This window comes from Castanea sativa, chromosome 5 (genome assembly GCF_040712315.1).
Source record: "Castanea sativa cultivar Marrone di Chiusa Pesio chromosome 5, ASM4071231v1".
Classification (NCBI taxonomy): Eukaryota; Viridiplantae; Streptophyta; class Magnoliopsida; order Fagales; family Fagaceae; genus Castanea; species Castanea sativa.
In genome coordinates, this window is record NC_134017.1 from 53,858,913 (window position 1) to 53,883,262 (window position 24,350).

Below are 24,350 nucleotides of genomic sequence, written 5' to 3' on the forward strand. Positions count from 1 at the left end.
TGGAGCAACCACGGCTGAATACTGACTGCGGTCATATTTTTTTTTTTTAATCACAATGTTACAACCAAATCTAACAAGCATTAGTGTAACAATAGAGTCAGAAGTAATTATCATGACACAATTTGTAAATCCAAGTGGTTCAGAAATAATCCATCATGGATATACCCACTTCTGACTCCCAGATCACCAAAAGATATTTGGAAAGTGCATCAAGTGCAAGAATTACTCTCCATCTGGTGATCAAAGATTCAAAACACTTGCTAACTTTGATTGGAAATGGGAGGCCGACCACGCCCCATTGTGAATCCCCTAGTTCCATCAGGCATTCTTGGCCCAGGAGGTGGCTTCGAGGCTTCAATGGGATGAGTTGATGAAGTTCTTCCATGACCTAAGGGTAACAGTATCAATGTCTGGGTTAAATTAAATGTAACTATCAACAAAAAAGGAAAGGCACAAGACGCGGCAGTTTTGTCTGATACCTAGCCCATTGTTGCCACGATAATTCTGCCTTCTAGGTCTTCCTTGATTTCGACCTTTATGCCCATTTTTCTCCTTGGACAGATGCTCCCCATCCTAAAATGAAGACATAAAACGTAATTGAATATGCAGGGCATTCTTCTATTTCATTGTACAACAACAAAGTCTGATGTAAGAAAACAAAAAATTAATTTCCATAACATTTCAGTGTCTTATACTAGGGCTACTGTAGAAGTGAATAATGTATAATATACTGATACAACTCAAACAACAATATGCTCTGATACGAAAATTTGAAAGGAGGGTATATCAAAGGCGATGCTGATATATGTATCCTTACAGTACTGACCTCTTCATCAGGTATATCATCATGATGCTCACTCAAGTTATGATTTTCCTCATCTCCTGTATGATCAGATCCCCGGCTAGTACTGTTCTTCTCAGAATCAGATCCCCGGCTAGTATTATTCCTCTCAGAATCAGATCCCCTCCATGGTTGTCTTCTCTGCCCATACTTTCCCTAAAGCAGAGAAATTAACACAAGTACCTATTTTGCCAAAATTAGAGATGGAAGGTCACGTGAATTACCACTCTATTAAGAGGCTTGACCCGCATACCATTTCTCCAGTCCTGTTCATCATTCAAAGTAGCCACCTGATCCAATTACCAGGAAAGTACCAAGCCTATAATATTAGTTATCCAAACAACACAACCAAATTGCCAAAATATTTGAAAGAGGACTTGATACTCACAGCTTTCTCAGCAGCTGCCACAGTCTCATACTCCACAAGAGCATGTAACTACATTCAAAAACAAGAAACCTTTTAAAAAGCTGCCAATCAAAATAATACAATCAAAACTACACGCACAAAATATTTCCAGCACCTTGAAAAACCCAGAAAACTGGAATGCTCCTCAAATAAATATTAGATAAAGTAAGCACGCATCTCACACTAGGCCTACATGCTGTGGACAACTTACATGCATAGCATTCCATTTTCACCCAGAGAAGAAAAAAAGGAGCATAAATAAAGTCAACAAAGAGTTGAACACAAAAGTAGCAAGAGCAAGTTATTTCCTGAAAATGAAAGTAGCCAAGAACAAGTGATTGCAATCATTTATACAAGGCTCCTACTACAATAAAAATTACAACTTTGGTACAGATTCTAACATATTCAACTATTCAAGCTCCAAGTGACCTCTAAGCAATTATATATATATATATATATATTTCTTGATAAGTAATATAGAAAATATATAGAAAGAAACAGCCTCGTACATAAGAAATGTACGAAAGAGGCAAAAACATCATATATATATATATATTGATAGGTAATGTAAGATATTATTAATAAAAAAGCCAACCCAAGTACATTGGGGATGTGCTATGGGGGCACAAATCAATAAATAATATGTATACACACACACAGGCTCTAACATCTGGTAGTATGCACATGGCATTTCATATAAACCATTCCATCTAAAGCACAAATAAACAAAAAAGGGGACATAGCACTAGCAATTCACCTCCACATAGGTCTCAAAGTTTCTCATATAAAGAAAAAAGGTTCTCTCCAAACTAGTTTAGAGAAAAACCCTACAAACTCCTCATATATTTTTATATTGAATGTGAATTTTAAAAATCTAATCGTTGAATTGCATGTTCTTATTATATCCTTTGTGCTTGCAAAATTTCAAGAAGATCAAAGATCAATTGCTATATTATCAAACAAATGTTAAAATTTCAAATTTTTGTGATCTAAAATTGTGTATAAATAAGTTTATTGATCAAATAGTAAATAACATTTAATTTGAACGAAATTTGATATGCATGTTAAGAACATAAAGAACATGAAATTCAACGGTTAAATTTTCAAAATTCGCACCCATAAAGAGATATATGAAATGCTTGAAGAGTTTCTCTTTGGATAGAAACTTTGTTCATATCTCCAAGCATCTCAAAATTCAGCATTAACAATGCTAAAGAATATTTTTTGAAAAGGACATAAATAATAAAGCAACAAAGTCAATCCTTTCCAGTTGCACACCTTACTACTGATCAGCATATCAGGCTTGGAGCCTTTCGTTGACTCTTCTACTGCATGGGGATCACGAAAACATATATTCTTTACCCTGAAAATTAAAAATGAAATTCTACAATCAGCAAAAAGCAGAAGGCACCACTATGACAACACGAAAAACAAATGAAGAGCAACTTGACCACATGAAAACAAATGAGGAAAAAATCATACTTTCCAGCTCCACCAAATATCCTCTGAATGTTCTCCATAGAATGATCCTCAGGTAAATTTTCTACCAAAACAGTGCATAACTAGGGTCCACAAATTAGATTCTACAAAATTACATCTGAGTGAAAAATATCAATGCCCTCAAAAGTGGTACCTTTGGATCCCTAGGCTCAGTTAACTGAAGAGGATGAAGTCGTTTCACCCTCTTTCCATTTGGATTCACAACCTGCAGTTGTTATGTAATAGATCTTGAATATGACTTTTAGCATATTGAGCATTCCAATGTCACTAAAAAGGGAAAGAAGAAGATTACAAGGAATGAAGACTCCCTTAGTGCAGCCGCTATCAATTTATAGTCACGGGTGAGCTTCTTCATTTTCCTAAAAGAACCTATAACTGCTATAGGAACTGCAAGGAAAATATGATAAAATAAGTATCATTTATTTACCCAAAAAATAAATATATATAAAAGATTCTAAATTTAGATTTGGGAGGGGAGGGGGGGGGGGGGGAATTAACCCATAAAATATAAACTCAAGGGTAAGGTAGCAACCCAATTGCAACAAAGATAAGAAGATAATTATTATTACTACTCTCTATTTGCATATCCTTGTGCATATGCATGACAAACACATAGATTCAAATAGACATACATGCAAAAAGGTTTAGAATTACTCTTTGGGCGTGCCCCTAAAAAATTCAATAAAACCATAGGAGCAAAATCTTCTCCATTGGTATGTTAAGTTTCTTCCCTAGCAAGAGGAAAACAGGTTGACTAGAACGTGGCGATTGAAGTTTGCACACACCCACATGCACAAAAAAGGACAGACAGGGAGAGAGAGAGAGAGAGAGAGAGAGAGAGAGAGAGAGATGGATCCTATGTTGGCAATAAATGAGTGGTGATCTATCAAAAGAAAGAAAAAATGCGGTGACTGCATCGGTGCTTCCATATTCCAGCCATCATAAAAGTTAAGGGCCCTTGAGTCAGAAGTGGTTAAGGAAAGGGTCAGCAAGCTCAAGCATAGAGTTGGAAGTTGTTTCAGGAAAGTGGACATATGGATTCAACATTATGTGCTACTTATGCCATTCAACATTCTTTTACTTACTATTTGTAAGTACTGCCATCAAACCTGTTATCAATCCTTCAAACCACCATTATCAATTAATAAGGCACACACATTAACCTATATACCCTCTCTTAAGAAGAGGGGGGGGGGGGGACAAAAAAAAAGGTTTTTTTTTTATTATTATAAAAAAATGAAAGTCACCCCTGCAAGGCTGCACCCTGCCTAAGACATGTTAGGTCCTATCCCCTCAATCACTTAAAATCCAGCAATAAAGGCTGACAAGCAACATATCCCAAGAAATAGCCATGGCACTTTTAACATAGCCATGTTGGACAAATGGCTATGACATTATCGGAGGAATGTTCTCATTTGTATAAATGGAACATTGGTTTGAAATATGGGGAGCATTGGGGTTGATGGTTGATAAGGGTAAGAAGTACCCATGGATGTAGTATATGGAAGTGTACTAGTGGAAGTAGGGATAGATTTGCAGTATGTAAAGCAAGTGCTAGGGGATGACAATTGGATCAGGCTTTGGATTAACATATGGTATGGAAACCAATCATTGAAGTGATCTACCTGAAGTCGCATATCATTGCAGCTGACAAGGACGCCCCAGCTATCTTTTTTTTGGAGTTTCAGAACAAAAGACAAGCTCAAGAAATATAAGATTTATTTTTAATTTATTTTTTAATTTAATTATTAGAAAAAAATGTAGTTGATTCTAAATTTGATATATTGTATTCTGATATCCTAAACAATGGGCGTCCTAATCACATGAGGTGGAGGTTCTATTGTGATGGCAAATTTGATGTTCATTCAAATCAGGAAAAATTTAAGAGGTTCAGGAAATTACATTTTCATGGAAAGAGTTTCGATGAGCTATATTCTGGTTCGAAGAATTGGTTTGGTGTTCTTCCTCCATTTGGAATCTAGCCCCTTTATGCCTTTTCTTGGATTTTTGTAAAAGGAGAGGATTCATCGCACATTTGAGGGTGTGGAAGTCTAGGTTATCTAGTAAAAATCAATGTTTAAGATTCTTACTCCTTTAGATTGTAACTTTCATTCATCATAATTTATTTGGAGTATTTTATGCATATATCTTGTGTAAATGAGGGAGCTTCTATTCTTTAGTAAAATTAATCAATCTTTAAAAGAATCCCACTGAAATGTACATCAACTTGTCAAATCAAAACTCTAACTCTCATAGGTTTATGTGCAATTGCATTATTTCCAAAATACAAATGGACATGTGCTGCTGTGCATGAGACACCATCAAAAGATTTGGATGGATACTACTGCAACAAGGGGCAGGACACAGTCAAAAGGATTTGAACGAACATTGCAGAAAAAATGTATTCATTTTTTTAAAGGATTGACTAAGAATGTATTTTCTAATATAGCCAACTACAAATAAGAACTTTAGAGAGTCCAACCTCTGCATCCAATTTGAAACCCTGGACATCTTCATTGGAAACACCAAGAGATGCCAGTTGAGCTACAAGGCTCTTGGCTTTGTTCCAACCCCAAACATAATAATTAAGGGAAACCAGGACTCATGGACCAAGAATAATTTTTGAAAATTAAATGTATTTTGCCTATCCAAAGTAGAAATGTATTGAGGACAAACTAAATCAGGCAGGGATAGTCATTAAGACCATTCCTAGAAACTGGGTGCAGCCAAAACCAAAAACTGCTCCCGGCAAAAAGACTTATAAGAATAGAGAAGGAATCAGTCTGCAGTTAGGTGCGTTGTCATTCAGACCAATCCTAGATGCTCGGCACAGCAAGAACTTGCTGCACCAGGAAAACATCCAGGCAGGGCAACCTGTCAGAAGTACCTGCTTTACTCATCATTTTCATGATCCCTATTCTTGTCTTTCTAATTATGAAATGTTTTCCTTAAATAATACTGATAGAAATAGAATAATATGCGGGAATGAGACAATGTTGATTAAGCATTGAAGTCTTGTATAAAAAATGATTGTGCTAAGGGCTAAAAAAGATTGAATCCGGTGGCCCTGTGTTTGTGGCTAATGTTATAGAATATGGAAAATTTATTTCAACAGATTCTAAGTTTTTAAAATGTTTTAGCATCCCTCTTGATATTATCGGATGGATATCAAAGCACTGCCAAGGGAGCGTCACAAAGACTACATATTTGTTTGGATTCCAAAAGCATAGATTTAAAGAATATGGAAGTAATGGATGTTAGTATGTTACAATATTAAAAAATAAAAAAACTAGCTAGTTAAATTTATCTCCGTCAACAATTATTCATGTGTTTGTAATGTGGAATGCTTGCATTATTTATGCCACCATCAACATAGAGCTAAATCAAATTACGAAAGTTGGGAGACTTACCAAACCCCTCTTTATTCTTCTTCACCAAGCTCATCATATGCTTGTCGTTTGGCAAATTTTCATCGCTGAAGTAATACTCTGCCTGAAAAACCACAAAAGAATTCCATGGTACTTGAGGACTTACATAACACCTATACTTTGGATCAATAGAACTAACAAAAAATCCCAAGCAACTACTTTTGCATTGGTAATAAATGACAAGTATCAGTCTTGACAAGTCTTGAACCCCTAACCTCACACACCACTCCATTCTTATGGGGTTGTAGGAGCCATCTAAATGTTTCAAATTTTACCAAAGGTGCATTCATTTAATTTACCAAAGGTTTCAAAGGCACTTCACATATCAAATATTGCTAAAAATAACAACTTTCATATTTCCTTCATTTTTTTTTTCCAGCATTTTCTAGACAACCAAACAAAAACCTTAGGAGTCCAGTTCTACATTCCTAGGTCAAGTCAAATCGACCTGATTTCTTAGATCAAAAACCTCTTTAGAGAGAGAGAGAGAGAGAGGTGTTATCTTGCCTGCTTAATAATCTTATGCTTGAGATCATCGGTGAGGACGGCAGGCCCACCAGGGGGACCTTGAACTTGCTCTTGCTCTTGCTCATGCTCTTGCTCATGCTCATGCTCTGGACCGTGATCGGGATCGGGATCGGGATCGTGATCATGATCATGATCGTCATCGGATGGCAGAGCGTGAATCTCGGGAAGCACGTCGTGGTGGTGGTGGTGTTCGTGGTCCGGAGATCCAACGGGTGAAGAGTAGTCAAGATCCTGTGATTCAGGTGGGCCCGTGTGGGCGGCGGAGGCGGAGGCAGGACCCTCGACCTCGAGGCCTTCCATTGATGAGGAGGAGGAGGAGGAAGAGAGCAAAGAAAGGCGTTCTTTTTATAAAAAAGAGAACTGAAAAAAAAAAAAAAAACTGCCTTCCTTTCTCCTGCCCTGCCCTCTCTGCCACTCCGTCTCTGACCCCTTTTTATATTGAGATGCCAACACTGATGAGTCCTTACCTCATAAGGACAATTTCGTCATTTTACGTCTTTTCTTGTCAAATACTTTTGGCACAAAGCCGCACCGCTTCCTTTCAATCTTTCAAATTTCCCCCAAACGTCATTATTGTTTTCTCTCACCTCGGACTTTTTTGAAAATTTTCAAGCTTTTTGTGTAAAGGTTAGCTCCCCCTTGCACTTGGGCTGACACGATGATATAAGTGGCAAAAATCGAACATTATTACACGTTCGTATTGTGTTGCACTTACGGATGGCAATTTTGATCCGGCCCGCAGATACCCGGCTCGGCCCGACTCTAATGGGCCGGATTTTACCCGGCCCGATAAAGAATAGGGTCGGGTATGGGTTTTTAAAAAAAACCCGAAGCGGGTTCGGGTCGGGTCCGGGTTTTATAAAAAAAATTCGAAACCCGACCTGAAACCCGCCCCGGATAAAAATCCGGTTATGGAGGATAAGACATTTTGTAAGAATTTCTTAGTCTTTTTCATTTGTTAGTTGGAGGATAAGACATTTTGTAATTTCCTAGACTTGTGGGATTTATTTTGTAACTTTTTAAGTGATTTGTTGATTTAAAATCTTAGTTGTGATTTATTGATTTATGATTAACTTATAATTTGGTTTGATTTGGTTGCCCTATAATGTGGCCTAAATGCCAAATTTTGGCATTTGGGCCATGTTAAATGGCTTGAATAGGCTTGAATCTAGGGAAAAAAATTAATGGGCTTAAAAAAAAAAATTGTTAGGCTAGATTTGGGCCCAAGAAGATAAACGGGGCCCGCGGGGCCCGTGGGGCCCTGCAAGGCGGGTATGGGCCCCGGGAAAAAAACCCGATTAATAATCGGGCCGGGTCCGGGTTCCGGGTCTTGGCCCGCGGGTCGGGTCCGGGTATGCACAAACCCGGCCCGAACCCGACCCGTTGCCATTCCTAGTTGCACTAGAGTATAGGAGCTAACTAAGTCCTTAGTTTTTGTTCATATGTGTTTGGTTGGGAGTAAAAGCAAAAAAATTATTTAAAAAAACTCTTGTTTAATTAAAAATAATAATTATTTAAAAAATACTGTTTGTATAAATTTATCATCATACCCCTATTACACACAAAAATTAATAAGAAATTAAAAATTAAAAATTAAAAATAAAACTGAACATTTAACATTGAAAAAAAAAACAAAGACAAAACAAATAACGTGGAAGAGGGAAAGGGGCAAATGGGTAATTTATCATCTAAGCCCATTTTCTCTCCAATTTAGGGAGAGAGGAAAAAACCCCCTCAAAATTTGGGCACGAGGACGAAAGAAAATCACCCCCCCCCCCAACCAAATACTTCAATTATTCATTTTCTCTTTTATTTTTTTTCCTTAATTTTCATCTCTCCAAAAATCATTCCAACCAAACGAACTCTAGGAGATAAAACCTTAATTTTGAATTAACTAAAGAGTAAAAATGTCATTTTACATTTGGACCATTTGATAAACATGAACACCACTCTAAAATAAAATTTAGTTCATCACAATCAAAATGACATAAAATAACATAATAATCCAACCAGTGGCAGAGCCAGGATTTTGGGTTAGGGGGCGAGATAAATAGACAAGATTAAAAGTAAAATTAATTTAAGAAATATTGATCAACACAAATAACATTTGATACCCATTTTTAACGAAATGGCCCAATGGAAAAAGAAACCTAACAATATGAAAAAGGTGGAGAAAGAAAGCAGTAAAGTAAAGACTATTGGGCTAGATAGAAATAATGGTCCACAGGCCCACAAAATAATAAGTGGCCTGAGAGAAAGCAAACGGGCCAAAGAAGCCCCAAAGAATAAAGCAGTAAGCCCATGAGAATCATAAGAGATGGAAAGAAAGCAAAAATGGGCCGAAGGAGCCCAAAGAAAGAAATTAGAAATGGGGTTAGTTCGAAAGCCAATAAACCCAAAGGCGAATGATGTGGTAATTGGGTCAGGGAAGCCCAAAATATTTAGTAAAAGCTCATGGGAATGAAAGAAGTAGGAAAGAATGAAATGGGCAGAGGAAGCTTGGGGTATTGAATGGATTAGCACAGCAGGAATGCTGGGCAGTAAAGACTAAAAGAATGAATAATGTAAAAAATTGGCATGGCATGGCATGACAGGCGCTTCAGTTTGCAAACCTAGAGGTAACAACAAGGCAAAAAAGGGTGAATGATATCATAGCATGAATAGTACGGTGGTGTGGCAGGAGCACAACCAACCCACGGACACAGGATAATAAAGGGACATGGGCCAAATTAAAAAAGAGAAAGCCTACATTTAAGCTATGCCCAGCCCAAAGAAGAAATGAGATGCAAAGAACGAAAGCCCAAAGGCTCATTCACGCCACAAGAGTTAAACAAACACAAGAGTGTGCAGCAGAATCGGACAAATCTGGTGGCAATGGCAAACGTATGAGAGCCATAAAAATAATGGACTCATATGGAAGTGGAGCATGCACACAGAGCTTAGGCACCGCCTACTTCTACTTAGCCAATACAAGGGAGGTGAGTCATGGGTCAAAGGTAAAAGAGGGTGTGGTTTGGCAGTGGGGAGAAGGGGGAGCCTATTTTGGGGTTCCCGCTTAAGCTCTTTTGGGGGAAATGTCCTACTAGGATGACATCTCATTCAAAAGAGGTAAACATGAGCTGAAGTCATTAGGTGCATGCTATAGAGGTTGGTAAGGGAGAAGTTTGACCCTTATCTGGATGAGAATATAAAGGGGGAGTAAAAACAAAACAAAACCACTTTTATCTAAGAATGAGGCGTGACACAACCAACACAGTGTAGTGGTGGTGGTGGCTAGGTAGCTGGCAGACTAGTAGACAGTCCTAGAAAGACACCCACAATAGGCCAAAAGCAGTTAATTGGTAAAAATGACAAATCATGTCATGGCAAGTAATACAAAAGGCCATAGACGTGCACAGTGAAAAGGGGGGGAGAAAAAAAGGAAGGAAAAAAAAGAGGAAATATAAAGAGCAACGGTAAACAAGAGATATAAAGAAGTAGGGAGAAATAAAGAAAACGAGTAAAAAAAGGAAGAACACAGAAAACCAAGAGTAATAGAAAACCAAAAGTGTTTTAGTTATCCTGCAATATTGTGTTTCCTGCTATAACACTTGTAATAGTTTTTCTTGCCATGAGTACGTGATACGCTCAAGACTCCTGCCAGGACGCGTTAGCACAAAAGGGGGCCCAACTTGCACACAAGCTGGCCTAATGTGTGTTTCAGTTAGGCCAGTCTCAACTCTCCTACCCTAGAATCATAAAGTCATGGTACAACAGGAGCAGTCCAGCCTAAGACGCAAAAAGGCCCACCACAATAACAACATAAATAAACAACTATATGCTAATATAATTGTCATATACAATCTAATATAAACTGTAAAGTTTATTTCATTTTTTTTCTTACCTACTTTAATTCATTTAATTGCAAAATCTACTTCGATATGAGTTTGTTTCCAAATTAATTCGAACTCATTATTATGATTAGGTTTCTTTAAAATCTCAATTAACTACATATTTCATAGTATTATCTTAAAGAGGGGTGCTACGTCTATAACATTTTCACAACAAATCATAGGTGGAAAGCTGTTATCGGTTCTAATTTAAATTCAAAACTTAAATTACTTTTTTACCCATATATAACAACTAATAACAACCTGCCACTTAGAATTTGTTGTGAAAATATTGTAAACATAAAATTTCTCTTAAAATAAAAATAATAATTAATTCATAGTTAATAACAATCAAATCAAGGGATTAATCTAAATACACACAATTTAAGCATGTAATTAACTCTTTAAAATAAATTCAAAAAAAAAATCAATGGATAAATATTAAGAATATAATAATATATGTGTGAAGTTTTATATGTACCTTATAACATTCTCATCAAGAATGTTAAAATGCTAGAAATGCTATTATTAACATCAAACATACAAAAAACAAACTACATCAAAAATGTTAAATCTTATAGCTTTTAACTCCCAGCTATAGTGGGCTGCCATAGATGGCAGCTCAGTGTAGCAACAATCTCAAAACATAAAATACTTTTTTATTAGGTTTCTCTCTCTTTCTCAATAAAATATAATTTCTCTCTGTCCCTTTTTTTTTTCCCTCTCAATCCAGTCTCAGCTTTCTGTTTTTTTTTTCTTTATCTCTAGTGCGTCTCTTCTCCCTCTCTAAGTTCATGGTCGGCATTCTTGAGTTGGCGTTGGCCTTCTTGGCTGGAGTTGAGATTGGAGAGGGGATCGGAGAGGCTGGACCGTTATGATGGTGGTTATTTTTGTGGCTAGGGTAGGTTTTGGCTGGGGTTTTGTGGTAGGTTTTGGGTGTAGAAAACTAATCTAAAGAATGGAAGAAGGAACGGCGGTGGGTGGTGTTGCTCGATGGGTCTCACTGGGTTACTGATGGAGTTTTTTTTTTTTTACTTTACTTAGGTTGTTGGGTAACGGTGGTGGGTTTGTGGTTAGTGTGCCATGGGTTGAGGCAAAGAAAGGATGAGAGGAAAAAGCAATGGTTGTGCCGTGGGTGGTGTTGTGGGTTGAGGCCGATGGGTTGTGCCATGGGTGGTGCTGTGGGTTGTGCCGTGGGTGATGCCGTGGGTTTGCGGTGGCTTGGGTGATGAGAATAAAAAAATGATAAATGAATAATATTTTAATGAAGTGTTAAAAAAATAGAAGTTCTGATGTTAGATGTATTCAAAAATGATGTGTTAAATGCTATAAAATTGATTTTTTAGATGCTAAATGCTAAAATTTTTAAAACCCTTAATGTGAATGCTCTTAACGCCTTGAATGCTTTTAAAATGTTATGTAATAGAAGTACAACTCAAGTGTTTCTAATTATTATTATTAAGTGGGACCCAACATTTAATAATAGCCTTGCCACCTGAATGTAAAATTTGGTTTCTTGTTGACACGCTAACCAAAATTCCTATATATTATTATATAATAATAAGTAAAATGGAGAGAAACTCAAATCAGAATTACAAATTAGAGTTCCAATTTTACGTCATGTGTCATAAATTATTTATATTTAAAAGTTTTATTTCTTAATTTTAGAATCAAACGTGATACCACATTATAAATACTAGTTTGTAACCCTATACATATGCATGGATACACTTAAAGATATATAATAAGATGCATATATAATTCCTATATATATAATTTAAATACTATTGATAGTCATTGTTATATTTTGTTAACTCTTTAAAAAATTTGTAAGGATATTATTAGGTATAAAATGTAAAATGTCAATTTTTTAAAATTATTGTGAAACACTTTTTTTTAATGATTCATTTATTCTAAACTCTTTGGTTTTTGTATTTAATAACTCATTTGGATGAATATTTATGATGTAGCCCCACATTTGACTCTAAAATTAAGAAATAAAACTCTTTAAGAATAAAAAATTTAATACACATGACGTAAAATTGGAACTCTAATTTGGAATTCTAATTTGAGTTTCTTTCAGTTTCACATATTATTATATACTAGCTTGTAACTCCATGCATATGCATGGATACACTTAAAAATATATAATAAGATGTGTAAGCGCACAATTGCACCTGGACCCAAAGACAACCACGAGCTCAGGCCCAATGAGCCTTAAACAATAAAATTTGTAGAGTGTGGGCTTGAAACCTAGATTAGGAGTACTGAGAACTTGATAACAGGCTAAGAGTTACAAACACATGTAAATAACAAAAGATAATTGTAAATTGGCCTCCTCGGACGTAAGCCGAGGACTACTTCTGTATTATTTCTATTTCTTACTTAAAAGTTACAATTCTTAATTTCTTTATTTGTTGCAGATCCCCCTTTCTCTTTGGCCTTCACCCCCCTTAAATACTTCATTCCCTGATACTTTTTGGAAAGTGACTAGAAGTTTCAGCTCTACTGTTCAAGGGTCACTTCCCCATTAATGCGGCCAGGGAGGTAGGTGCAGGGCCTTTAATGCGGAGGTGGCAGCCTTTACTCTTGATATTTTCTTTAACACTGGTGCATCTAGAAGGTTCAGGGTGTCCCCCTTTAACCATCAGTCTTTCCAGAGTTGTGCCTTGACCTTTATAATGAAATTTTGAGTTCTCTCGGATCTGTCCGAGGAGAAGCTCGCCCTCGGCTGTATCCCCGGAACCTCGGCGTATGGACCAATTTGTAGAGTTTAATTCTGGAGCAGGTCGGCCTCAATGCTACAGTCCAAAGGCCCATATGCCCACTTGGGTCCTTTTACTCCCCACAAGATGCATAATATAATTTCTATATATATAATTTAAATACTATTAATAGTCATTTTTATATTTTGATAACTCTTTAAAAAAAATTGTAAGAATATTATTATGTATAAAATGTAAATTGTCCTTTTTTTTAAAATTATTGTGAAGCATTTTTTTTATGATTCATTTATTCTAAACTCTTTGATTTTTGTACTTAATAACTCACTTGGATGAATATTTATGATGTAGTCCCACATTTGATTCTAAAATTATGAAAAAAAACTCTTTAAGAATAAATAATTTAAGACACATGGCGCAAAATTAGAACTCTAATTTGGAATTCTGATTTGAGTTTCTCTCAGTTTCACCTATTATTATATATATATATATACATATAGATATATAGATTCATTCAAGTGAGTTATTAAGTACAAAAATTAAAGAGTCTAGAATAAATGAATCGTAAAAAAACAAAAAGTGCTTCACAATAAAAAAAAGTACAATTTACATTTTATACCTAATAATATTCTTAGAATTTTTTTTAAAGAGTTAACAAAATATAAAAATGACTATCAATAGTATTTAAATTATATATATAATAATTATATTATATATCTTATTGTATATCTTTAAGTATATCCATGCATGTACATGGGGTTACAAACTAGTACATATAATAAGTAAAAAGTTGATTGTCATATGTGGGAGAGGGGAAAACACATAAGTATTTAGTACTACTACAATTTGAAATTCATTGAGAAGAACTGGGGGCAACTGCACTCCCCCCCCCCCCCCTCTCCTTTTCCCTACCCCCTTGAATTCAATCACCCAATCAAAAGATCAAGCCACATTAAGAATTAACGATAATATGCAATCTAGCGCGTTACAAAATAAACCATGTGATTATGAGAAATTAATTTTGATTGGTCCTTAATTGCATTAATTCCAGGTCAAAATCTCATTGCTTTATATTTTATGACAATGATGAAATCTTTAATTTTAAGTATCCGTTTGGATACAGATTAAATTTTGCTGCGTTTCACATTTTCACGTTACCTTTTTTTTTTTTGCACGACAAATTTGTCAATTACGGCTACTGTTCATGCACTGCTCATAAAGAGTAGCCGTAACTTTTAACTGTTCACGAGACCCACAAATATCACTTTTTAGCAATTTTTTTTAAATGGATCCCACGATATTATTCATACATTTAAAAATTATTTGGTTACAGCATTTTCAGTTTTCAGCAATAAGTTCTATCCAAATGGACCCTAAATTTTCCTTCTTGAAAAGGATAGAGAAAATAAGAGATTAAGATATGTGATTCTTAAGAAAATGTTTTGATCGTTTAGTTGCTTCAAATTCGTAATTATCCTAAAAAAATATCATAAAAACTGTGCAAAACCCACCAAAACATAGAACTGGAGCCAAGATGATGGCAGCCCACCTAGTACTTGTACCCAAATTGAGGAAGGTGTTAAAAGATAGAATGACACTCATCATAGGGATGACCCATATTGACTCTCTTCTCCATTGTATGTGATGACGAGCTACAAGAACAAGGTTGAGAAGGCACAATATAATTTTAGGCAAGATGAATGGTCTATTAACACTGCTTTAAAGATATCCATTAACGCGACCAAAATTTTTAAACATCTAAATAAGGAGAATGGTTGGTTAACCCTTCCTCTCCTCTCTCTTTTCCTCCACACTTTACCCTTTACTTTCCTTTCGTTCCGAACTTCTAAACACGCTATTAGGAAGTATCATGCACAAACTAGTTTTGGACAATGGTGGGTGGGTGTAGGCTTGCCGCATCGATTTTGGGCGTAGAGTAAGTGCAACCTAGCCATCACACAAAAGAATATATGGTTAAATTTTAATCTAGTTTCCAATCAAAATACCGTAATAAGTCCCTTCTGGTAACACTATTCAAATTTCAAAATGCATTGTGCAAGTTTTTAGGTATGGGAACTTTAATACTCATAAGCTTTTATGATAGAATTCGTGTTATGCACAGGCAGACATAACCTTAACCCCAACGGATTTGAAGAAGTGCATATTGCCGGGAGATTGTTTTGCATATCTTCATTTTTTTTTTCTTTTTGGCTGAAATATAGTCAAAATGTAACAAATGCTTGGACGGAATCAAATCAATTGATAAAAAGTGTTTGAATTTTTTCCTACTCTTTATAATACTAATAATAGTCTCTCTTCTTTTGTTGACAATTGCAGTTGTTTGATGTACCAAATGTTAATTGCTATTACAAAGAAGCCTGGTTGTGAAACCCGGACCGGACCGTACGGTCCGATCGGGTTAACCGTGGACCTCTCCTCATTCCGGTTCTTTTAGTTCTAAGAACCCCGTACCAAGAAAAAGCATGAAACCGTGTAAACCGCGGTCAAACCGCACGGTTCTTAGAACAGTAAACAGTTCTCACGGTCTTTTTTTTCAGCTAACACCTTCGTACACTTTGGATTTATTTCAGATCTAGTACCAAAGGATTGGTAGGAAAAAAATAATAATAAACAGTAAAGAAGAAGACGACTAGGCAGGGGCTGCACCAAGTACAACTGTACAAGTCGCCGGTCACGCCTTCATCTTCTGCTGCTGCCTGCTATTTCTCCTTCTTCTTCTTCTTTCTTCTTTTTCCCCTTTCTCTTTTCATTTGTCCATCTCCACTCTCTTTTAGTTTTTGTATTCTTTTTTTATTTGTGTTTCCAAAGCCCCTTTAGTCCACATGATTACATTCGAAACTGGGAAGGTAGACAAGTTTCAGCCACTCCTTTTTTTCATTTGCCCAACGTGACGTGACAAATAATGGGGCTGTCTTCTTTTGGTCTTATATGGCTATATGTGGTTTTTGCCTTTGGGACAACATTGCATGGATAGTGGATGCCCCCGCCCCCCACGCTAGTGTAATTGAGTATATAATTATTTTAATTTAAAATTATTAAATAATTTACAATTTTTATTTTACTTAATATAATATAAGTGTCCTTATAATTTGTATATTATTATTGCTATCACAAGTTTAACTAATCAACATATAAATAAATACTATATCTACCTTTGCTTAGTATTTGATATTTTTTATTTGTCTTCTGAAAGTTATGATATAAAAATATATATTTGAAAGATAGATTTTTATATTTAGTTTAATTATTTTAGTTATTTCTTATATTTATATTAATTTAATTTAAATTTTTATTTAATTAAATTAATTATGACGTCATCACGGTTCGACCTCGGTCCAATCTCAAAAACCTTGAACCTCTTCATTTTACGGTTCAATGAATGGTCCGGATTTCAAAACCATGTAAAGAAGTGAATAGATGTGTGGGTGCGTTAGTGAGAAGCGGCCCCAACCAAGCACAAGACAATGAAATTCAACTGGAAAAAAAAAATGAAGCAAAATATTTTGAAAATGTTTTTAAATCCTCCTACAAATGTACTTTTCTTTTTAATTCAAATATGTTAGAATAATGTGGCCAACATGATATTTTATGATCCTTCTATTATCAATAATTAATTATTCAAAATTTCTTGTGAAATTTTGCAATATTTTTATTATGTAAAATATTGGAATATTGATATATGTTTACTTGATTTTGTAGACTAAGATTATGAATGTATTCATTATAGTCCTTGACTTGACCATATCCATCATGATGGAATCTATTCTTATAGGTATATTGTTGGACCATGATGGAAAGAAGGTGCAAGTTAAAATTGCTCAAACTATAAAAGACAATAAGGGCTAGTCTTTTGTTGGTTGATGCATAATAATCTCAGCAGTCCTTTCATAATGAGATTCATGCACGTTCAGCATTGGCCTTAATAAATTTATCGTGTCATTGCTAGTAACTTGGCCTCCTACCAGAGGTGCTATCAATATAGTGATTTTGGATATGAATAATAGATGAATCCATGCGTTAGTATGGACTATGGAGTAACAAAAGTAATGACATGTTAATGAACTTCTTCATTAATGAAATTAATGAATGCAACATATCTATTACATGAATTATTATTACGATAGAAATGATTTTATGGCTGGTCATGTCCTTTTTAAATATTATAAATATTATTAAGGCCACACTTGCAAGGGGTGTGAGAAGAGAAAAGAAAACTCTTGTTAATTCTGACCAGTTGAGGAAAGCATTCTAATTGCTCGTGAGGTCATTAAATAATATAATTTAGTATGTAAATTTCTCACATCTTCTTGTTAATTATTATTACATATGCACATAATATAATTGTTAATTGATAAATGTATTAAATTTTTTTCTCTTGAATTAAGTTTTAAGTAAAATTCTTACAAAATCATGTTTGATTGTATGTTACTAGAAATTTTCCTGAGACTATAATGGATGTTTAATTTTATGAAGCAGTTTGAATTTACTAATGTGCATGTCAGGTTGAGGTTTTCAGACATTGTTGGGCTAGGTTGTTTTGGACCTTTTGGTAGGGCATGCTTGCAAACGCTGGATCACACGTTCTAGCCCAAGTCATTTCAGAACAATTCATCAATTTATGAGCCATGCATTTGCGGTTCCAGAAATTTTTTTTCAACAAGGATATTAATAAACTTAAATTAAATGAAATTTAATAAAAAATAACATAAACATATTGATTTATCGATAATAAAAAAATAGACACATGCAAATATATGATGTTTTATAATTTCTATCTATTAGTTTTCATATTTTGAAATTGTTATACGATAATTTATTATTAGTTATCATTATATATGTATAACATTTTAATTTTTATGCCGTTGTTATTATTTATTTGTTATTATTTTTATAAAAATATTATAAAATAAATGAGAATACTCAATCCACTAGTATTATATTAATTATTGACCTACACAACCATACTCATTCATACATAAATAACCAATCAAATGCTTGAAAAATTATTAATGTAAGTGTACAATTGCACCTGGACCCAAAGACAATCACGGGCTCAGGCCCAATGAGCCTTAAACAATAAGATTTGTAGAGTGTGGGCTTGAAACCTAGGTTAAAAATGCTGGGAGCTTGATAACAGGCTTTTATAAGCAAACACAAGTAAATAACGAACGATAATGACAAATGGATCTCCTCGGACTCGAGCCGAGGACTACTTCTTTATTATTTCTCTTTCTTCCTTCAAAATTACAAGTTCTTAATTTCTTTCTTAGTTTTCCCATCCCCTTTTCTTTGGCCTTTACCCCCCTTTTATACTTCCTTCCCTGATACTTTTTGAACAGTGACTAGAAGTTTCCACCTCACTGTTCAGGGATCACCTCCCCATTAATGTGGCCAGGGAGGTAGGTGCAGAGCCTTTAATGCGGAGGTGGCAGCCTTTACTCTTGATATTTTCTTTAATACTGGTGCATCTAGAAGATTCAGGATGTCCCCTTTTAACCACTGGTCTTTCCAGGGTTGTGCTTTGACCTTCATAATGAAACTTTGAATTCTCTAGGGCTTTTCCGAGGAGAAGCTCGTCCTCGGCTGTATCCTCGGACCCTCGGCGTATGGGCCGACTCATAGAATTTAATCCTGGAGCAGGTCGGCCCTCCATGTTACAGTCCAAAGGCCCATATGCCCATTTGGCCCCTCTTACTCCCCACAATAGCCCCTAAAAACTCTATTTTTCATCATCCGAGGAGAAAAATAGGGTTTTGATCCAACGAACACCTCCTCCACACTTTCTGCAAATAACCACACGTGTGAAAACCGTTTCGCGTTCCGGAGGGTGACACTTGGCGGTTTTATTTTAAAAAACGCGCGCATTTATTACCGTAAGTTATACCCTGTCCTTCACGTTCAACGGTGAGATGAACATCCAACGGTCCTTATCATTCCATGAAAATTTGGGCGGGACAAATATAATTTTGAGGCCGCTTCTCGCACGTCGTGACGCTTCGGGAACCTGCGCCTTCATTTATTTCTCCAGAGACTAATCCCATCAAAACATCAGCAATCACCTTTTGTCTACACAACTCCGTGGAAACTCGCACAACTTCAAGTCTGTAAGTTCTTATTCCTTTTTTCTCTTAACCCTTTCTCCTCGGACCCTGTCCTCGGCTCTCCTTATAATCATTCCCCCTTTTAGAATTTAACATTTCGTTCACATTTGATGGGAAAGTTCAAGTGTCTAGTTGATACCGCCGCTGGAATGGAAGGCTTCAGAGCCAAGTATCACATTCCCAGCGATGTAGGTTTAAAATATTGCCCGGCGGAAGCCGTGGCCGGCTCTAGAAAGGAGGGAGAGGTTATCATCCCAATGGTAGCCTTTGTAGAGGGTGAGATGACCCTCCCAATGAAACCTGTAACTAGGGAGTACCTCCGCAACTACCGGTTGTGTCCCGATCAGTGCACTTCAAACGTTTTTAGAGTTTTGGGTAGCGTCGATGCTCTAAATGAGCAAATGGGTCTAAACCTCACCTGGCACGATGTCGTCTTTTTGTACGAGTGCCATAAACTTACCAATGTAGGTTACTACATTAAATCCCGCTCTAATGTCGTTAGGCTAATCTCTTGTCTGCCCAAATCCAACAAAAGCATGAAGGACGACTACTTGATTGTCTCTGGGAACTGGCACGACGGCCTCCACTGCCCAGTTGAGTGGGGAGATCCAGGTGCGACACCTTAGGATGTATCCCCCCAGCGCACAACTTCCTCTAACACTCACAAAAATGCGTATTCTTATGTATTGATGTTTATTTAAGTTTATTATATGTTGTGTGAATCTGACCATGTTTGTTTGCTTTGATATCTTTCTTTGCAGATAAGCAACACGTGCGCCCACGCTTGAGCCACTGCAACGTTGCAGATCTAAACCGGGTACTGCGCTCCGAGGTGTTTGTCAGCGACGACCTACAACTTAGGGCTGCTCACTTGATTCTAAGGTACGACCCCGTATCCTCGGACTTCCAAGCAATAAAGAACGCCATTATTGCAGGTGACCGGCGGCGTAGGAAGATCAACGTAGCCAGACCTCACTTCCTGGACGATCGCGACCTCCTTGATAGCCCTAACACCATACTGTATTTACAACCGATTGTTGCCGTCCCTTTAGCTACACTCTCCCAGGCAACAGTTGTCCCAGAAGAGCAAGTATCTTCTTCAAACACTTTGGACGAGGAGATAGACCAGTTTCGACTCGAGGACTCCCCACGACCTCGTGGAAACCCGTTCGTCATCCTTTCCGACGAGGAAGAAGAAGAAGTCGAGGCCTCTGGGATCGCGGGTCTAGTGATAGCGCGACCAGACGACAGTTCAATCGAAGAAGAAATGGACACGCTTAAGGATCTCATGACCGATAGAGGTGCCCGTGTGGCAAAGAAGGGAGCAAGAAAGTCCCAAGTTCCCCCTACCTTGCCACCACCTCCTCCTTCTCCATCCGATCCTAAGCCTTTAGCCGAAGACCCTAAAAAGAAAAGGAAAGCAGAGGTCAAGGGGGCTGGAGGAGAAAAACAAAAGAAGATGAAACAGCCTGCGCCGACCCAGCAGCAGAAGTTGGACAAGGGTAAAGGGTGCGCCCGCTCAGTTGAAAGCGGGGAGATCAGAGACGTAGCCAAGGTGCGCCGAGCACCAGCTACCTGGTCTCCTGACTTGAGACTAGACAGCGTTCCCGTTCCCTGCCATTCCAGTATCAGGGCAGTCCAGCAAGGCCATGCTCACCATCTAGCCGAGGTGCTGGAGCGCCCTCTTCTGCTGCCCAGGGACATGGAGTCCTTGGAGAAGATGGGCCAGCCGTAGCTGTTCCTCTCTTTAAAAAGGGGCTTAGCTCTGGTAAGTTCCACCTTACATTTATATTTTATATTTATTTGTAAGCAACTTCACTGTTTTTAACCTCCTAGCACATTTGTAGTCCATCCAAGAGGTTTTCGCGGACGAGAAGTTCGTGGAGGATTCTCGGAAGCGCGCTGGGATGGAGCAAGAGCTAAGACAGGAGACAGAAAGATCCCTAGGCTAGGCCTTAGCAGAGAACGGGAAGATCACGTCAGAGCTGGCCGACTTGAAAAGAGAAAGAGATGGTGACAAGGCCAGCTTGAAGACGATGACAACCCAAGTGGAGGGGCAACGTAAGCTCCTTCGTCAAAAGGATGACGAGCTCGCCCAAGTCCAACAGGCATGCTCTGACTTGGAAAAGGAGCTTACGCGGGCCAAGGAGGAGGCTCGCGCCCATCAGCACGCACTGGAGGCTGCGAAGAATGCCAGTTATCAGGAGGGGGTGACCAGAATGCAAGAAGAGCTGACAGAGGCTTTCGCGGCCTTGTGCCGAGAGTACTGTCAGCAGGTCTGGGGAGAGGCCATGAATGCAGCAGAGGTTCCTCAAGCTTCCGAGCTGAGGAAGCCCGAGAACATCTGGCTCCCCCTAGACATACAGGAAATTGAAGACCCTCCTGTTGCTGCCTCCCCTGCCCTTCCTCCTGTAGTGGAAGAGCTCGTTCCTGCTCCTACAGAACCTGAAGGTTCCCACAAAGAGAAGGACGAGTGTGGTGGTGCTGAGAAGGAGCAGATCAAAAGTGTGGAGCCCCTCGTTCCTTCAACAGATAAAGGGAAACAAGTTTTGTCAACCTTTGAACTGGAATTGAAGAGTACTGAGGCTGGCAGCAGCTTCCTTCAAGACCCCCCTTCCCTAGTTTAGGGCCTAGTATAGGAATTTTCTGTACTCCCCTTCTTTGTATATAATTAATGAAGAAGACTTTTATTCAATTTTTGTTCACGTTGTCTTGGTTTTATTTTATTCTTTTTGTGCTTGCCATGAGAGCTTTTAATAACAAACAGTTAAAGGGGAAGCAGAATAAATAAGTACAACTCCACCATGCAATTAACTATGACTTCAAAACTGCCGCATAACTTAATTTAGACATCAAATAACACCAAAGTTAGACAACCCATATGACAGTTAAACCTTTGTAATCTGACATATTGCTTTCAGCAGGATGTAAGGTCCAAAGACCATTCCTTGCAAAAATTTTGCTTAACACTTAAGAATGAAGAACTTGAGATCCAAATTAATAAATGATGAGATAATGATTTCCATAAAAAGGGGTGATAAGAATAAGAATAGTGACAAAATATTAAGAATAGTGACAAGGTTTGGTCCGAGGACTGCACTTAACCAGGTTTCTGTTTGATTCTTAAGAACAGTAGCTTCAAATGTTAATTTCCCCAAAGTAGGAGGTCCGAGGACCCGGCATAACTAAGGTTCTGTTTAACAAATGACAAGACATCAATTTCCACAAGGTTTGTGGTCCGAGGACTGCACTTAACCAAGTTTCTGTTTGATTCTTAAGAACAGTAGCTTCAAATGTTAATTTCCCCAAAATAGGAGGTCCGAGGACCCGGCATAACTAAGGTTCTGTTTAACAAATGACAAGACATCAATTTTCACAAGGTTTGTGGTCCGAGGACTGCACTTAACCAAGTTTCTGTTTGATTCTTAAGAACAGTAGCTTCAAATGTTAATTTCCCCAAAGTAGGAGGTCCGAGGACCCGGCATAACTAAGGTTCTGTTTAACAAATGACAAGACATCAATTTCCACAAGGTTTATGGTCTGAGGACTGCACTTAACCAAGTTTCTGTTTGATTCTTAAGAACAGTAGCTTCAGGTGTCAGAGGTACTCATAACTTTGAAATATTAACTGAAAAAACCCCATTTTATTAATAATAATACCTTCTAAGATTATTTACATTCCACGGACGTGGTACAATTCTTTCATCTAGGTCAGCTAGCCGATATGACCCTATGCCTGCTACTGAAACAATACGATAGGGGCCTTCCCAGTTGGGTCCTAGCTTACCCCAAGCTAGGTTCTTAGAAGTGCCTACAACTTTCCTTATTACAAGATCCCCAGGTGAAAGTGGCCTTAGCTTCACGTGGGCATCATATCTCCGTTTTAGCTTCTGTTGATAATAAGCCATTTGGACCATGGTTGCCTCGCGTCGTTCCTCGAGTAAATCAAGACCTTTCTCCAGGAGTCCATTGTTATTCTCCAGGCTAAAAGAACTTGTCTTTAGGATGGGAAACCCAGATTCCAGAGGTATCACCGCCTCGGCTCCATAAGTCATAGAGAATGGCGTTTCTCCCGTGGACCTGCGTGGTGTGGTCCGATACGTCCATAGAACATGAGGGAGCTCTTCTACCCATTTGCCTTTCGCATCATCCAACCTTTTCTTAAGCCCACTGACTATGACCTTGTTAACGGCCTCGGCTTGCCCATTTCCCTGAGGATAAGCTGGGGTGGAGTATCTGTTTATGATACCCATGTCACCACAATATTTCCTAAAGGCCTTGCTGTCAAATTGAACGCCATTGTCGGAGATAAGTGTGTGTGGTATACCGAATCTAGTGATAATATTTTTCCAGACAAACTTCTTGGAATCAATATCTCTGATATTTGCTAAGGGCTCGGCCTCAACCCATTTGGTGAAATAGTCTGTTCCCACAAGAAGCCATCTTTTATTTCCTGTTGCTCTCGGAAATGGCCCCACTATGTCCAATCCCCACTGCGCAAAAAGCCAAGAACTGGAGAGAGGGTTAAGAACCCCACCAGGTTGATGAATATTAGGGGCGAACCTCTGGCATTGATCACATTTTCTGGCATAGTCCTGTGCCTCTCTTTGCATGTTGGGCCACCAATAACCCTGAGTTAGAGCTCTATGGGCTAAGGACCTTCCCCCAGTGTGGCTCCCACAAATTCCCTCATGCAGTTCCTCCAGTAACGCTTCCGTTGATTCAGGGTGCACACACAACAAGTACGGTCCTGAAAATGATCGTTTATACAGCTTCTGATCCTCGGATAGCCAAAAACGTGGCGCCTTTCGACGCACCTTCTCTGCTTCAGACTTGTCCTCAGGGAGGATGTCGTTCTTAAGAAAAGATACGACTAGGTCCATCCAACTAGGTCCAAACCTTATTAGATGGACGCGAGCCGCCCTGGCGGGGA

The 24,350-nt window shown here is 37.8% G+C and overlaps 1 protein-coding gene across 1 annotated transcript; it reads right to left on the reverse strand.

Moving 5' to 3' along the window:
- Positions 1-7,116, reverse strand: LOC142635235 (la-related protein 6A). The gene is made up of 11 exons (XM_075809431.1): positions 6,683-7,116; positions 6,158-6,239; positions 3,040-3,134; positions 2,881-2,952; positions 2,730-2,809; positions 2,526-2,610; positions 1,230-1,277; positions 1,066-1,131; positions 827-997; positions 480-573; positions 1-388 (listed from the first exon to the last, which is right to left on the reverse strand). Exons 1-11 carry the CDS (start codon positions 7,001-7,003, stop codon positions 261-263), a joined length of 1,242 nt encoding a protein of 413 aa, XP_075665546.1. The 5' UTR covers positions 7,004-7,116; the 3' UTR covers positions 1-260.
- Between the last annotated feature and the right edge of the window lie 17,234 nt (positions 7,117-24,350).